We start from the raw sequence: 17,455 nt of genomic DNA on the forward strand, positions 1-17,455 counted from the left end.
TACGCCGCCATCCGCCCTGCTGACCGGTCCTGGCCGGCGCTGTTCACGCTCCTCCTCCGCGCTGTCTGCACGCACATGGAGGCTTATAGGAATGTATGGCGACAGAGAAGCCCAGCAGCACTATTGTACTGGGGAACAATCCCAGCAGGCAGCCAGAGGACAGTGCAGCTGCCACAATAATAACTATAGTTACAGCGGCATATTCAGTTAAAGTTGTCTTTTTGTGTAACTTTCTTTTTATTGGTGTTTTCAGGTTAAAACAAAAGAAAGAAAAAAGGGTAATAGAAAAACATTGTTAACATAGGCCTTGTATTAGAGTAAAGAGAAAGAACAAACCACACATACACACACACACACACACACACACACAAAAATGGTGGTTAAAAAAATGACCATTGAAACCCTGTTGTAGGACCTTGAGTCGGTAGTTTCAATCAGATTTTCCCAAATAATATTCCAGTCCTCTTCAGATATCTCCTGGACTGATTCCCTTTCCCATTTCTGTCTAACCTGAATGGTGGAGTGATTTTTAGAGTTTTGTAATTCTTTATATATATTGTGAAACTAGATGTTTGTTACCTTTAGTTTTATGTGCCCCAATAAATATATCGGTCAAGTTAGATACAATATGCTGTTTGTTTGATTTCTTTGTTAAAGTAGTCCCTGACCTGGAGGTACCTGAAGAAATCACATTTTCCAAAATTGTATACATTTGAAAGATGCTTAAAAGACTCCATATTGTAACCACTAGCAATAGTACAGTAAGCAATTATACCCATGTGTGCCCATTGTCTAAATTGCACGTCTAGGTCAGACGACATAAAGTCTGGATCATCATCTACCATTTCAGTATTCTTGCATGATGATTTTCAAGGTGGAACCTCTTGCAGGTCTTAAACCATACCCTAAGGGCTAGCTTGATCCACTGATTTAGTTTATGTAGTTGAGCCTTCTGGGTTTAGTAATCACCTAATACAGGTTGTGCTGGTGAATCAAACTGACCCAATTCTAAGTCTTTCTATTTGGCTGAGTACTCTGAATTGCACCAGCAGACAAGAGGTCTTAACTGGGCAGCGGTGTAATAATCTTCAGTGCATGGAAGGGTAAGACCCCAATTATCTCTGAACAATTTAGGGTTTTATATTTAATCCAGGATCTTCTGCCGTTCCACACAAACCTTGAAATCATCCTATTCCATTCACTGAATTCTTTAGGGGGAATTACCACAGGAAGTGACTGGAATAGGTATAATAGTCTAGGGAGCACAATCATCATTTTTACTGTCTCAATTCTATTTGACATATCTAGTGGTAATACGATCCATCTATCGAGATCAGCTTTAATTGACGTGGTAAGAGGGCAGTAGTTACTCTTATATATCTTTGAGATGTCTCCTGGGATTCGCACACTCAGATACTTAATAGCAGCAGAGTCCCACTTAAAATCAAATTTACTTTGCAACTCAGCATTCGGAGTAAAATTTTAACAAAGTATTTGAGACGTGTGTATTCAATTTATGTTCTGGAAAGGCACCAAACAATTTTAAAATAGACATCTATTTGGGTATATTTCTCTTCAGTTCAGTCACAGTCAACAAAATGTCAACGGCAAAAAAACATATTTTATAATCAGTTTTCCCTATCAAAATCCCTTTAATCTCTGGATCTTCCCTTATTGCCTGAGCTAGGGGCTCTATAAAAAACGCAAAAAGGGCAGGGCTCAGGGGGCAACCTTGGCGGCACCCTCTCTCTAACTTGATGGGATGGGATAGGTGCTCATTAATTCTTATCTCAGCTGTAGGGGATGAGCATATTGACTTGATGCACTGAACTGATTTCTTATTGAAGCCAAATCGTTCTAGCACTTGATATAGATAATCCCACCCGACTGTGTCGAATGCCTTTTCCACATCCAGGCTAATCAGTGCTGCGCTGATGTTTTACTTAATTATATGATCTACCCTGTTTGATCAGGATCTGTCAGTTCAGAGACAATATGTTCAATCCTTTTAGCAAGTATTGATGCATACAGCTTATAATCAATATTTAAAATTGATATAGGTCGAAATGAGCTACATTCTCCTGTATCCTTACCCTCTTTAGGGATTACTGATATTACTGCTTCACACCATGACTTGGGTGTCTGACCTTCTTTTAGGGTGTAGTTAAAGCATCTGAGGAGCATTGGAGCCAACTCAGGTTTGAAGGCTTTATACCATTCTCCAATAAGGCTGTCAGAGCCTGGTGTTTTATTAGTCTTCAACTGAGAAATTGCTTAATCCAGCTCAGTAATGGTTATGTCTGAGTTCAGTACATTATTTTGCTGGGCTCCTATTGATTGGTCAGTGTTAAAGGTATCAGCTACATCAGGTTGGGTGTATAAGTCCTCATAGTAAGCCTCAAAAGATTGTATAATTCCCTCTAGCTTGTGGCATACTTTATTTTTCTTATATTGCTAATTTTATAAACTGTCCTCTCAGTTTGTTGTTTATGTAGTCTCCAATACAGAAGCTTCATAGCCTTAGGACCAGTGACATGGTATTTTTGTTTATCTCTCTTAATCTATCTATTTTATCTATCTCAATCTCATTTTTTTCTCGTTTTAATCATCATAGACCTTATTTACTTCCTGTTGGATACAGCACATTTTAATTGTGCCAATATTTGTGGGTCTCTTTGGATGGAATGTTGAGTTTCTAAATTCTTCATTTTAGCCTTAGTTCTAAGAGGTGTCTCTGCTTTTCCTTTTTCCTGTAAGCAGAGAAACATATACGTTTTCTTTAAGTTCTTTTTTGATAAATTCTTTACATTTGCCATCGTTGAGCAGACTTGTGTTAAGTCTCTGTAGTGTATCTTTCTTTTTATTATCAAGGTGTATTGTGAGATACACTCCCATAGCTATTTTGCAATCTTTTGTCCTGTGTCTATCTGCAGCGTACATAAAAAAGTAATCCAGTCTGGAGTATTCTTTTTGGTGTGATGAATAATAAGTAAATTGCTTTTCTGTTGGCTGTAGGTCCGTCCATACATCTATCATGCCGGACTCTTTCGATAATTTCCCCATGATTGATGAATTTTGATTCCTCCTTCTGTTTAAATTTGTAGAGTCAAGTTGAAGTGGTCTTGATAGTGGTCTTATGTGGTTATGTGGCTCATCTTGTGTATTTTTTGGACTTTTTGCGATAGAGAAGGCCGTCCTACAGCTAATAGACCTCCTGCACAGGAACATTAGTCACTGCTGAGCTGGAGCAGCAGATTATCACAAGCAGTGCAGCTTTGGAAACAACTGGGTTTCGTTGCTAAGCATCCTCAGGTCAAAGTCAAATATTTTTAAAGAAACGGTCATAAGATCCAACATAATTTTGTATAGAAGCAGCACTTTCACAATCATGTAAGGAGATAAGAGTTATTTTTTTTAACAATGGTCTTCGAGTGTTGCGGTTGCAATGTGGGAGTTTGGGAGTCATGACTGCCGTATTTTTTTAAATCATGGCTTCAATCCTGCGGCTCATTTACTTGATAAAGGTGGTTCAATCTGAAACATTGCATGTCACGTGTATGAAACAAACAGTGAAATTGTGCGGGGGTATTTGCTGCCCTCCAGTGCACTGACGCACGTTCAGGTGTGCAAATATTGTAGTTTTTCCAAGATCAAAATGTTCAGAACTCGTCTATTTACCAAGGGAGGACAGTATTTGGCGAATTAGACTATCTCTTTAACTAACCTCATATCACCATGTGAGGGTGCCTGAGGCTCTGATCTAGGAGCTTAACATGTTATGTAGAGGCTCTTTGCTAACAAATCTATAACAAAGTGGTATGAACTTCATTGTGTCACATAAATAATTCTCATTCCTCATAACTGAATATGTGTGTATCAGAGCACATAAACAACTTTAAATAGACTTTGATTCTAAAACATTTTTGAAGAGTATTTTTTATAAAGAGGACAAAGAGGTGTATACAATAACTGCCACAGAGCTTTCTTATAGGCATGCTGCTACAACACGCTCATTCGACAGTTGCCATAACAACCACCTCTTCACTAATTGGTAGTTTCAATCACTCCACACAGTGGAAATTAAATGAGTCCATCCCCATTCACTGCTGCTGCAAACTTTCAATCTATTGTGTACACTGCTGTCTCGAAATAAATTTATTTAAAAACAGTCCTGAGGACTGAAAATGGAATTTAAAAAGCTTGCATCTTATTTACAGTACAAGCACAGCACACCAGTATGAACATTAATGATTCCAGCAAACTTAAATCATCAGTTAAGAAAAGACTTTACTCCCTGAGGTGAGCTAGGATTCAAAAAGCTCCCATTGAGGCAGATGTTGAAGAAAATTAATGCATTGTGATTGATTTTTAAAAATAGAAAGTGACCAGTGAATAGATCAATAAAAGTTAAAGTTAAAGTTAATTAAAGTATTTCACTGCTGTGAAGATGCTCTTTAAAAATACTTGGCTGTCTCTGTAGTAAAGAGATGAAAATAACTGCTGCTACACAACCAGAGAAAGCAGAGGAAAAGGGCTGAGGTGTTTGGTTTTGATTAAGAGGTAGAAAAACTACCAGAATGCACTGCGCCGCACTGGACCAATAAATTCTCTCGCTGGTGGATCACGAAAAGCGAGCTTGACTACTTTGACATAGCAAACAATATAGTGCAATATAGTGGCCGGCTGGCAACAAACAGTGTTGTATTACAGCTAAATAGGTCACTAATATATGTTTCTGCAAACATTTCAGGTGAGAATTAGGTTACGCATATTATATTTGATCAGCGCTGCTTAGTTTTATCATTTGATCCAAGTTTGGTTTGAGAGAGAGGGGCAGGTGTCCGTCTTGATCCGCTGCTTTACTCTCTGTGTCTTTGGTGGCAGACATACAAAAAATGCAGAAGCCTGTAGTTGGAGCAGCAGCCCTGGAGTCAGCGATGAGCAGGGAGATCTGGGCGCCGGTAAGACGTTTACCACAGTTCATTTATACACACACTACCCACATTTTTATGAAACAAAGCTGGTTGAAAATTGGCAAAGTCCCTCTTTAAACATGGTGACTACGGGAGCCAGTTAAAAACATCATTGTGCCTCATCATGAAACAGACCTGACTGAAGAGATGAAACAGCGCTCCCTCTTCTACATGATGGGCACCATGATTAATTCAAGTTAATCCTACAAGTCTGTTGGAGGTTTGTAAAAGAAAAACTGCTGGTGCAGTACATTCTGGTCTGATGTTACTGCAGAGTACCTCAAAATGAAAGTGGCTTATCATCCACACACGGTTAGAATCCCGTGCCTGCTTTTATAGAAATGGCTAAAAAAAAAGTAGTTATTTCTGCCTAAAAATAACACTTAGGCACCTTTGAGCAACCCTTGACAATGTAAGGCTGGCAGAACTGGGCAATATACTTGGTTAATGGCACATTATTTAAGTCAAACTGGAGTTTGGCACTAAAGCTGTGATACTCCAGGTTAAGTGGAAGTTATCTTCCTTTGAACCTTAGCAAACGGGGAAACTCCGCTCTGCTGAGAGGTCGTCTGCAGCTGATTTATCAGCACAGAGTGTCCATGCTCCTGTTGTTTCAGCTGGGTCATGCAAAATGCGTGAAAGTTTAAATACTAAAATAAATGTGCAACTACAGCACTGTGTCGACTCGAGGCGTCCACACTGAGATGGTGTCTGTCATATCGGCTGTTAAAACTAACAAAAGTCTTTGAGGTTTGAGTGCTGGGTGAGAGGAGTGCTGTAGGCGGACTCCCAGTCCCTCTCAAACACAGCCTTCAGCTGGGATTGGACGGTCGGCTCCAAGGACTGTGATGCAGTTTGATTGACAACCAGTGCTGAGCCAGCTGTGCTGACAAAGTAGTCACCTGACCAGTTAGACGTACCTAAAGACACAAAAAACAGATGATACTTTAGCCCATTCATCACTTGGCTGATTGGACAGGTGATACATATTCGGCTGTACAATCAGAAGAGATTTTTTTAATGGAACCATACAGTGTGTGGGCAGTCTTACCTATGTAGGCTATCTTGTCAGTCACCATGTACTTGTTGTGGTTGACTCTGGCAAAGGGAATCTCCCTCTGTCTGGGGCTGGCAGGCACCACAAACAGCCTCTGGAGAAGAAAAACAAAAGGTCATCATGTTATTGTTCTTACTGTAATATACCCTAAAACTTCTATTAACAGCCTGGGCTATCAGTTGCTTAAATCACTGACTTCAACAGGTTTATATTTGGGATGGGCTTTTGTTTCTTTCCACAAAAAACTGTTGCTCAGCAAAAATGGAAATACAATCAAAATTTGTATTTAATACTTAGAGATCTGGTCAAATTGGCTTTACTTACTTATTTTAAAAAACATGGGAAGATGGTAATGAGCAACAAAAGAAGAAATGACCCAAGTACAAGTAAATTACCTGAAAAATTGCCCCCACCAAAAAAATCCCAACAAGAAAGTAAAATAATAATAATAATAAAAAAAGCGAGAAATTACCTGAAAACAAATCTTAAAGATCAGAATAATTCTGTAAAATAATTGCAAATATATAATTATGCTAATTACGCATACAGATCACTGGACATTTTTCCATAGCTTAAAAAAAAGAAAGTCTTCTACATATACTAATCACTTTTTTGCGTCTCTCTTGTTTGCTATGCAGGTCATACTTTCTTCTTTGGTGCTCATGTTTTCAGTAAAATTAACTGAATGATTGAATTCTGGAGAATCTTACCATGATAACACTGCGAGCAGTATGTCCATATTGACAAAAACTGAAACATATGTACGCACTGTATGCTTGATCTAAGCAGCTAACTAACGTGATATACAGCACATAGCCGACAACCCAGTTTTATACATTGAAAGAACTTCAATAATAATATGTACAACCTCTTTTCTCAGTGGCACATTAACGCAGGTGGGTCTTTCCTTCATTATGAAGCAACATAGAGGCTGCACTTACCACCTGGATGTCCAGTTTGCTCTTGGGGTCATAAAGTGAGGCCAGAGACTTCAGGAAGGGAAACATGATGGGTTGGGTGCTGGCCCAGCAGCTGATCAGCAGGCGTACTTTGACCCGCTTCTCGTACCCGACTCGCCTCAGCTGGGTGTCGATGTCTGCCCAGTACCTGCAGAGGGCGACACGTACAGAGCATGAAAACATGAGACATCACAGTAGAAATGATGGAACGAGCCAGTTTATGAGCCGGTTTTAGTGGTTTTGAAGTTGTGAAATGGATTTTGAACTATCTATCAAATTTTTCTTGTGATTTAATGGATAACTTTCCAGTCGCTTTATTTTCTCAGCTGCTGAAGACATATATGTAGAGCTGCTGTATGTATTAGACGATCTTTGAATTTGTGTCACATCACAAGTCTGTGAACAGCTGTACCGTTTAGGGTGTGAGAACTCCATGGTGGGCAGGTAGTTCATGACAGCAATGTAGATAAAGCTCTGGGCATCCTCCATCACACTGAGGATGGACTGAAGGTCTGGAGTCCTGCCGGCGGCACAGAAAGACGGAGGGGAACTCTGAGAGAGAGTGAGGAGAGAAAAGAGATCTTGTTAGTTATTTCTGAATTCTAGCAACGTTTGAAACAATGCAGGAGCCTCAACGGATCATACAGCAAGGAGAATCAGCGGTTACAGACAGGCTTCTTCCTGTTAATAAACTGAAAATAAAAAAATCTCTCATCCTTCTCTCCCTGTATGTGTCTCACCGACAGGTAGACGTTGGACGGCGTGTTGTTGAGTGGCAGCTGGAGGGGCGTGTCTTTGTTGTAGAGGGTGGAGAAGCTGCTGGGCCAAGGCGATGGGATTGACTGACTCTCCCCCAGAAACCAATAGGCCTCAAAGATCTTCCCCAGGTCTGCAGCCAAGCAGCTGCAGTTGTAGACCACCGCACCCAGCTCCTTCACCTGCACACCACCAGCAGAATATCAACTCACATCGAGAGGAAACATACACAAAACTATTTTATAAATTGTGCTCTCTCACTGTTAAGCAAACTCAAGACTGACTTTTTTAGTCTGGCTTTTAATTGAACTCTACCTATTCATTTATTGAGTATTTGTTTATGTATATTGGTCTATTTAGCTGTTTTACTTGATGGTATATCATTTTATTATTTTTAACATTGGTATCTATTATTATACTTTGTGCTGCTATCCTTTTTATTTACCTTTTATCGACTATCAAAAGCATTTTTTTAAATTTAGTATTATTTTTTTTAAATTTTATCTATAAGTTTTATCCCGCCTCTGGTGTAAAGTCTGATTGATTGATAGATAGTTATTCTACTGCATAACCCCTACAGGTTTTGATTTCTATATCCATCATCTGACAAGGAAAAAACTCTGACTTCATTTGAAGATTTGGATGTTTAGTGTCATTTAATGCCTGTAATGTGGACACCATATCACATTGTAAACGATTTTTCTTTACAAAAATGAGTGTCAGAATGTAAGAGATGACAGATGCTGGTAACCACAGAATTGTTATGTTATTTTGAATCAGGATGATATTTCTCAAATTTTAAACTCATCTTGAATTAAGTTTTACTAATAGTTCCTGAAATCTTAATTTCTTCAGACATTTCCTTCAGAAAGAAGTGTCTCTTTATTACTGGCACACAAACAGAAAAAATATGGAATGTTGGTGTACTTTTCTGAGAACAGGATGTTCGTGGCAGTGACAGCTCAGCAAGATGAATACCACATGTGATTGGGAAAGCTAAAATTGAGATGTGGTCTGACACCATCATGGTAGTCAAGAAAATATTAACTATTCTGTCGGCATAGCATGTGACCGAAGCTTTGAGCCAACACAAAAACTTCCTCCTAAAAGCAGAAGAAACACAGATTTGCTTGGACTTCCTGATACTGTCCACAAAGTAGCAAAAATACTCTGGTAAACTATTTAAGAAATATAAAATATAAATATAATACTAATATAAGAAGATTGGAGGAAGATTCCCATTTACACATATCGGATAAAAAAATGTATTTCTGACTGATAACCTGTGAGAGAGTGTTCTGTGTTCTGTGTGTGTGTGTGTGTGTGTGTGTGTGTGTGTGTGTGTATATACCCTGTGTGAGGGACCTCCAGTCCATGTTGGCACTACCAATGTAAATGTGTCTCTTGTCCACAACCCAGAACTTTGTGTGGAGGACGCCTGAGGTGAGCTCTCTCATGTTAACTGTCCTAATATCAGCTCCTGAAAAACACACGTGCATGAACGCACGCACGCACACACACGCACGCACACACACGCGCGCGCGCGCGCACACACACACACACACACACACACACACACACACACACACACAATAATATGTTCAGCTACATAGCATAGAGCCAAAATAATAAACAGTCAGAATAATCTGCAGTAATCCTCAAATATTTAGAGATATTTAGAGAAATATCCTTTTTTAAAAAAAAATAATAATTTGACATATATTTGTAATATTTAGAGAAAATTATTTGAATAAACAAGTCTGAAATTGTTTTAAGTGAAATTATAATATTTAGAGAAAAAATGATTTAAATCAAATCTAAACCTTTTGATTTAAAATTGTAATATGCAGAGAAAAAGAAAAAAAAAATTAAATTGTAAAAAAAAAAGGATTATTTGAGATATAATTGCAGTAATTAGAAGACGGTCTGGAAAAGCGACACAATAAATAAAATATGTAGCTTTTCAGATTCCATGTACGTACATTTGGACACAATCAGGCAGTTTCACACACAAATTAACTCTCAAAAGCAAAAAGAGTTAACATTAGTACTGGTTTATGTATTCAAAGACAAAAGAACTTACACAATTCAATGATTTGTCATGAACGGATGTTTGTGGCAGCAGAGGTGCTGAGTTTCACGTGAAAAAAAGTTAAAATCAAGCCATGAAAAGCCATAAGGCATTTTAATGCCTGGAAATGACAAAGAATAAGATCAGGTGTAACCAAAAAAGACTGTCAGTGTCACCTGACTTGTTGAGCAGTCTGAGGTCTGCTTGCGGTTGACTCTCCTGTGGCGTGTTCACTGCGATACGAACTGACAACTTCCCAGAAGTTCAGCTAGCGTCTTCAGAACGGTCTCACCCTGTGCACACAGCATAAAAATAATTTTAACATTGTAAATGTTATTCATGCTTCTGTAATCAAAAAGAAAACATTTTTCATGCTTTTTCATTTTTAAAATAATACTAATAAGTCCTAGAAAAAGAGAGAGATGACTGGTTGCTCTGGCTATGGTCAAACGTAGGTCAAAAACCTGTCGGGTGCTCATAGAAAACGCTAACTAACAATATAAACAGGAAGGAAATCCACGTGCTCCAAAAATGTGAAAAAAAAAAGAAAAATGAGGAGGAATTACATTAAAACGCCTTTATTAAAGAGGCTAAATCATTGAAAAGCACTACAGGTCTTCACCAGGGCTTTAAAAAAAATAGAAGTTTTTTTTTTAATGCCCAGTGGTCGAAACATGTTTCCTTTATTAACGATTTAGCCATTGTAATAAAGTTGTTTTTTTTTTTAATGTAACTCCTCCTTGTTCTCCGTTTTTTTTTTTTACATTTTTGGTGTGCTTGATCTTCCTTCTTGTTAATACTTATAAGTATGTTCACATTTAAATTTAAATGATCTTTTCTGATAAGTAAAACTCATCCACAGCTCCAGCTGACCTGATAGGCTGTCTGCTCATGAGTGCCGGTGTCTTCGTTAGTGAGCGTCCAATAGAAGGAGGCAATGTCAACACTGCTGCGAGCTTCAGCCATCAGATTGATCCAGGCCTCGAAGATGGAGGGGTGAGTGGTGCTGGAGTTAAACTCCAGTCCTTCAGGAATACTCTCCACCAGAACAATCCTGACAGCAACAAAGAGAGGAAATGATTAAAATAAATGAGTAATATGTGTACTCATGGTTCTGCCTGTGGAGAAGAGCTTGACCGATAAATCGACCATGACTATGATAGCTTATCACAGATGTATGACATATGATGCTATGTAAAGAGAAATTATAGTACAAAAATGATTAGGTAATTTGCAGGCAAACAGTCCCACACTGTTACATAGTTTATTGCTTTTATAGATTTCAAAACACCTTGCCAAAGGACTGCAGTTGAAAATTGGCCTGATGGCTAACACTTGCACATTTATCGAAATGTTGATTAATGTGTGTTGTCCATATGAATAAAAAAAAATATATATAAGCTCAATTTTTCATTTGTAAATATGCCCTGCTCAGTGCATACCTTGCCACAGTTCTCATAACTGTGGACCTCATGAGATTTACAAATCACCCCCTCACGTCTGGGTTTTATGTGGCACATTAATATGAGATAAGCAAAGTCTGTGTTTTACTCTAATTTACATGCTTTATCTCCCAGATATGATGCGCACAGTCATTTGTAACTCTAAACAACACAGAAACACTACACACCACCACTTGTTATATCTACTGTTTACATCATTATTTTTCTTTTAAATGCAATTAAACAAACAGAACCGATACTGCTGCACGTTGCCACTCTTCATCTATCACATCACCTTTTGAGTTTTCGCTCCTCTGATGGACCTGAGCTTACTCTTCCTGCGAACAGGTCTCCAGAAATTAAATATAGAGAAAACAAACAAACAAAAGAACTAAAAATAAATATTACTTTTTTTGTCTTTCTGCTTGTTTTTCTCTCTATTTTCTATTTTACATGTTTGCAATAATTTCAAATCAAACTGAATCGAATCGCATCAAATCAACTCAAATCAAATCAAGCTTAACTTTAAAGCCAATGTGAATGAGATATGCTTTAAATAACAGAAAGTTTAAATACCTAAAGTTCCATCACAACTAACATGGCTTCTTCTGCTGATGAAGACCTTCCAACAAGCTGCAGAATCCAGGTAAGCTATGAACTTTGAATTCAGTTTAAACCAATCTTTGCTCTCCCAATGATCAATCCTGAGAAGTGCTTACAACAGCTATTCAAACAGTTAATTTGACAGCTGAATAACTGTTGGCGTGTCCCTGTGCATGCAGGTGTTCGCTTACTTGCAGGGGTCTGAGCAGGACTCGGCCTGCGGCAGACGGAGGCTGCTGCTCGGGGCAGGATGGGAGGAGGAAACCCGTGGTGTCAGGAGGTGATAGAGGGCTGTGGCGGCCAGCAGCACAGTGGAGATGGTGGCCAGAGCCATCACACATCTGGAATACTGGAAGGAGGCGGGGACAACACTTAAAAGATGCGGCTGTCGATCAACATTAAGTTAATAATATTTATCTCTGAATGTGTGTATTTCTTTGTGAGATGTGAAGACTGTGATGGATTCTGCATCATTGTTTTTTTTGTGTTTGGTTATTTGGTGTTTTGTAATTTAAATACACAAAATTAAGTAATAAAGTAAAGTTGATACACAAAATACATCTTTGCGTTTCTGTAACGTACCACCTGTGCCTTCCTGTGGGATTCCTGTCGCCTTTTCTCCATGTCAAACAGCTATAAGGCATCAGGAAAAACACATTAACACAATCAGCATACAATATTTTGAGGATTTTAATACAACCTCAGCAAATACGCAATGTGCATCATGTGATATTTTTTTCATTTGGAACACCATGTTTGAGACTAGGGCTGGGTGATATAGCTTTAAAATATTTTAAGGCTATATTGCGATACAAAATATATATTGCAATTTTTTTAAATGTCCTTTAAGATAATGTTAACTTCTTAAATGAAAAAAATATTGAACGAACTACAGTTACAATAAAGTTAAATAAAGTAGCTACTGTTAAATAAAAAAGTTGCGCACACAACTGTTAATAATAATAAAATATGGTTTAAAATTTAAAAAGTATTGATAGAATTAAATAAATCAAAGTGGGATCCATGGTGCTTTTATGTCAGGGTGACATGAGATGATCTGTCAGTTTATGACAGATAATAAGGCGTAACTCCCCTATTTTTATCTGATGAACAAGCTCACTGACTTTCACAGGAAGCCCCGCATTTTCTTAAAGCACAATGTCTAAAATACAATACAAATTATTAGGACTGCATCAATGAATCAGTATAAATAATTCTTTTAAATAACAGCTGGATTAAACTTTTAGGCCAAAAAATGTTAAATGTCTCCATGTTTGTTGAGATGTTTAAAGTTATCAACAAGTTTCTAAAACATAAAGTTAATTATAACAATGGAGAAACTTTACCAACTAAATGTTTGGTATTTTTTAATCCAATATCTCATTTAGACAAATATTCAAAAGTGGAAATTATTCAAAATCTGTGTTGGCACAAAGAGTAAGAATTTTCTGTTCATCAGCTCATGGATTTAATTCACTGCAGCACCTGAAATTACTTTACCTGGTTGTAAGCGATGTCCGTCTTCATTTTCAGAGATAGAATGACATCTGATTTGATAGATATCAGCAGTGTGAGCTCAGGTCAGATGATGCTTCACAGCTCTGAGACCAAAAAACGGGAACAAAACACACAATGTTACATCACAACTTCATGCCTCTGTCATCAACATTTGATGAAACATCTAATACTGAAGCTGAACAAGGAAACTTTAACTTGTTGGCAGCCTGAAATGGCAACAGGAGCTTAAAACTTTTAAGTCATTACAGAGAACATTTGTGGCATGACATCAGTAAACTGCATTTAACTAACGTTTACCAACCAGCGTACATTATTTGGGAAAAATAAAAAGTGAACTTGGGTAAAGGAGGGATCTCTACAGTTTCTGTAGGAGTAAAACACACACACACACACACACACACACACACCACACACACACACACACACACACACACACAGACACACACACACACACACACACACACACACACACACACACACCTCTGCCTAACCTTCACAGAGGTGACAAAGAGAAGCTTCTATATGCTTTCAACACCACAGACAGAGAATAACCTGCACAGCTCATCTCCAGCACAAAGACACACACATGGCTCCAGCTGCTGACACGCCGGGGCTGATGGGAGCCGAGCTCACAGCGACTAAAAACAGCCCACTTAAGAGAAGTCTCGTGATTTACGTGGTCTGATTGCTTAAAAGACAGAGGAAGTATGGAAGCCTGAATGCTGACAGTCGCAGCATGACTCAGTAAAGCTTCAGTGTCTCTGACCTCGTTACTCCTCACAGAAACATGTGACTCATCAAAGGGATACTTCAAGATTTTTTTATCTTGCTGTGGATGGTGTCGGCAACAAAACATATTTTAGCCACCTAAAACATCCCGCCTAATAAAATCAATATCAGTTTAACCCTCTGAAACCTGGTTTGACATTAGATTTCTTGTGCTGCGTTCAGAGACCGTTCATAAGCATTTCAATCTTTTAAACATGAGGAAACTGGTTTGATTTCTTTAGAAAACATGGGGGAACATAGGATGAGCAACCTGGCAAAAAATATACTTGCAAACTACAAGAAATTAACAAAAGGTGAAGAGGAAATGACCAGGAAAAAATGCTGCAAAAAAAGAGAGTGAGAGAAAGAGAGTTATAAGAAAATTATATTAAGAAAAAGTCGGGAAAACTATATTTATAATCATTATAACTCTATATTTACAATTATGTTACAGAATTTTTTTTATTTTAGCACTTTTTTCAGGTCATTTCTTGTTTATTTTATTTATTTATTTATTTGTAACTTCCTTTTTCTTTTCTTGCTGTAATTTTTTTGTAACTTTTTGCTAATTTAGCTAAAGTTGGCTAATTTCTTGCTAATTTTTGGGTTATTTCTTGTATCATAAAGTTGCTCATTTCCTTCTTTCCATGTTTTTGAAAGAAATCCAGCCAATTTTCTCAGGTTTCAAAGGGTTACGTGCACTTTATATTAATGGTATTTTCACTTTTCTGTCAGCTCGTTTCAGGAAGACCATTAATGGCCTCGGTTCCCCATCTATCCTCTCATCAAACCAGAGCCCACTTAGAGAAACGGTCATTTTAGCTCGCTGAACACTGGAGCTGCTGGTCTACTGCCGCTTCAATCAGTGAGTTTGTGTTATTGTGTGACTGTGGTGAATCCAAACTAAACGTTACAAATGCCAAAGTCACACAACAACACAAACAAAATAACTGTCAGGCAGCAGTACACAAGCAGATTGTCAACTGTCTTTAATACAGAGTTTGTGATAGTGAAGTGGGAATCTGATATACTGCAGATTCTTGATCAGGAATCCAATGGGAATGGACTTCAATCATGTTGTTTTCTCTCTCCCTCTTTTTCCCTTTTTTATTCTTCTTCTTATTCAATAATTTATTTGTTTATTTCATTAATATACTTAAAAAAATGAATCCATCCTTGTGTGCTTTGTTTCCCCGCTAATTAGTCTTTTGGCTTGTACTTTTATTTATTACCTTTAAGCACTTGATTTTCTGTGATTTATTATTGTCAAAACAGTCTTGAAGTAAAGTTTTTGTAACTTATAATTAGAGAGAGTCTCTGGATAATTAAGCTATACAACCCCACTTAAAAAAATCTGAACTATCGCTTTAAGGCTGCTGGAAGAGGAACATACAATATACTGGACTAAAGCATTTTGGTTAAGGAATAACACAGAAGAGTTTGAAATTTTTTAAGTCATGCACATGGAAGAAACACGCTCCCCAACATGTAATAAATATTTTGTTTTAGGTGACCGGTCCCTGAAACCGATTTCAAAGAAGGCAAAAACATTTACTGCTGTAGCTGTATAGTTTCTTGCATTTTTCTTTTTTTAGAGCTGATGAACAGGTCTCACATGCAACAAGAAGGGAGGAATAAAAAAAATAGCTGTTTGATATCCAAACGCGACATAAAAAATCCCCCAAAAATCACAAAAAAAAAACCCACAATCCACAACAATGCAGGGTTATACTGAAACTTAGTCTATGGAGACATTTTAAAGTCTAGCATATTTTATATCTACAATTTAAGAACAGGCCTGATAATTCTGATGACTGATGCTGGATGAGGATCTGCAGATTGATCTAATGTTTTCAGAGTGCAACCATCAGTTCACAGAAATATATCCTGGAACAGTTTGAAGTCGGTATCTGGACTTTGATTCATGATTATTTTTATCATCAATTAATCTCTGAGTTATTTTTGATGAAAAAACAATTTCAAAAGTGTCACAAAAAAAATGGCAAAAAACATCTGAGTCCAAAGTGACATCTTCAGATGTTGTAATTTGTTTGACCAGCAGTCCAAAACTCAATAATTCAGTTCACTGTGAAAAATCAGACTCATTTATGTCTACTTAACATAGGATGTAAGAAGATTCAGCCGTTTTTGTGATTTTTATATTTTAAGGTTTTGGGTTGTTCACAGCTAATTTCATTTTCTGAAGTACAGTGCCAAGTTTTACCTAAAAATAAGAAACAAGGAAACTACGGGCTAGCAGTATTGCTGGATTGAAACTCTAATAAGAAAGGTATTTTCCTGGCTGCATGGGATGAAACACCTTGATTCAGTTAAAAAAACCTGAAAGCTGTTTCACAGATTTGTTAGTACCACTTGTTGTTAAACACCATCAAGGTGCCTCATTTGACTTCTTGCACTGACCTTTATATAGAAAATGATCTTCAGGATCTCTACATTATATAGTATTGACAGTATTAAAAGCTTTAAGTGTCTGTCAAATTGAACCAGATCTTTTAGGTCTGACTGGTGCATGAAATTGCCACTGGGGGCAAAGGACAAAGACGGCTTGTTTTTCTGTGCAGAGCAACAAATGACATTAGTGAAAACTGCCTCGAGAGGAACAACTTGACTCAAAGAGTTTGGGCTCAAGTTGAGGAACTGAGTGAGTCAGAGAGGATTGCTCAATTCCCTCTAAATGAAACGTTCAAAGCAACACTCTTATTTTGTTAGTTACAGAAAGATAACAGGGGTAGCTAGCTAGCAAAAGGCTACAAATATGAGTGTGGGCTACTTTGGAGTGTAGGCAAGATTTAAAGTTCATAAAAAAAAACACACATTAGAAGCAAATGAGGAGAAAAAGCAAACCCACCTAACCTTCACTGTAACCAGGTTTTGTTGTACTGGAGCAGACCAAGAGTCGCTGACAGTGCAAAACAACAAAAACAAGTCACTTTTAGCTACGAAAAACTGTCGACCCACCGGCTCTCATTCGTCCAGGTGAATTAAAATCCCGCATATAACAGCGTCGACGTCTGTTCTTTGCGCATAATCACATTTAAGGTTGTACTTTCATTGTTAAATACACGAAGGACAAAGGAAAAGCTCATTCACCGCGCTGTCAAAGTGCCGTTTTGGAAACAGACGGGACAGTGAGAGGAGAGGTGGTCATGTGATCTGACACGGACAGCCAATCGCAGGGAACATATCTGTGTGACGTAACACGGGCAATTTACAGTTGTGCAGGTCTCAATTTTAACCACGAGAGGGCGCCGTTCATCCATGGGAGTGTATGTATACTAACATCTGTT

The 17,455-nt window shown here is 37.9% G+C and overlaps 1 protein-coding gene across 1 annotated transcript; it reads right to left on the reverse strand.

Annotated features, from left to right (window-relative positions):
• Nucleotides 1-3,905: 3,905 nt before the first annotated feature.
• On the reverse strand, nucleotides 3,906-17,119 carry pld3 (phospholipase D family, member 3). The gene is given in 13 exon segments (XM_042486917.1): nucleotides 3,906-5,893; nucleotides 6,025-6,124; nucleotides 6,972-7,137; nucleotides 7,402-7,541; nucleotides 7,730-7,926; nucleotides 9,097-9,225; nucleotides 9,993-10,079; nucleotides 10,082-10,109; nucleotides 10,690-10,870; nucleotides 12,053-12,210; nucleotides 12,444-12,494; nucleotides 13,362-13,462; nucleotides 17,017-17,119. Coding segments are annotated over 12 exon segments (1,452 nt in total). The 5' UTR covers nucleotides 13,389-13,462; nucleotides 17,017-17,119; the 3' UTR covers nucleotides 3,906-5,705.
• Between the last annotated feature and the right edge of the window lie 336 nt (nucleotides 17,120-17,455).

This window comes from Plectropomus leopardus, chromosome 5 (genome assembly GCF_008729295.1).
Source record: "Plectropomus leopardus isolate mb chromosome 5, YSFRI_Pleo_2.0, whole genome shotgun sequence".
Lineage (NCBI taxonomy): Eukaryota > Metazoa > Chordata > Actinopteri > Perciformes > Serranidae > Plectropomus > Plectropomus leopardus.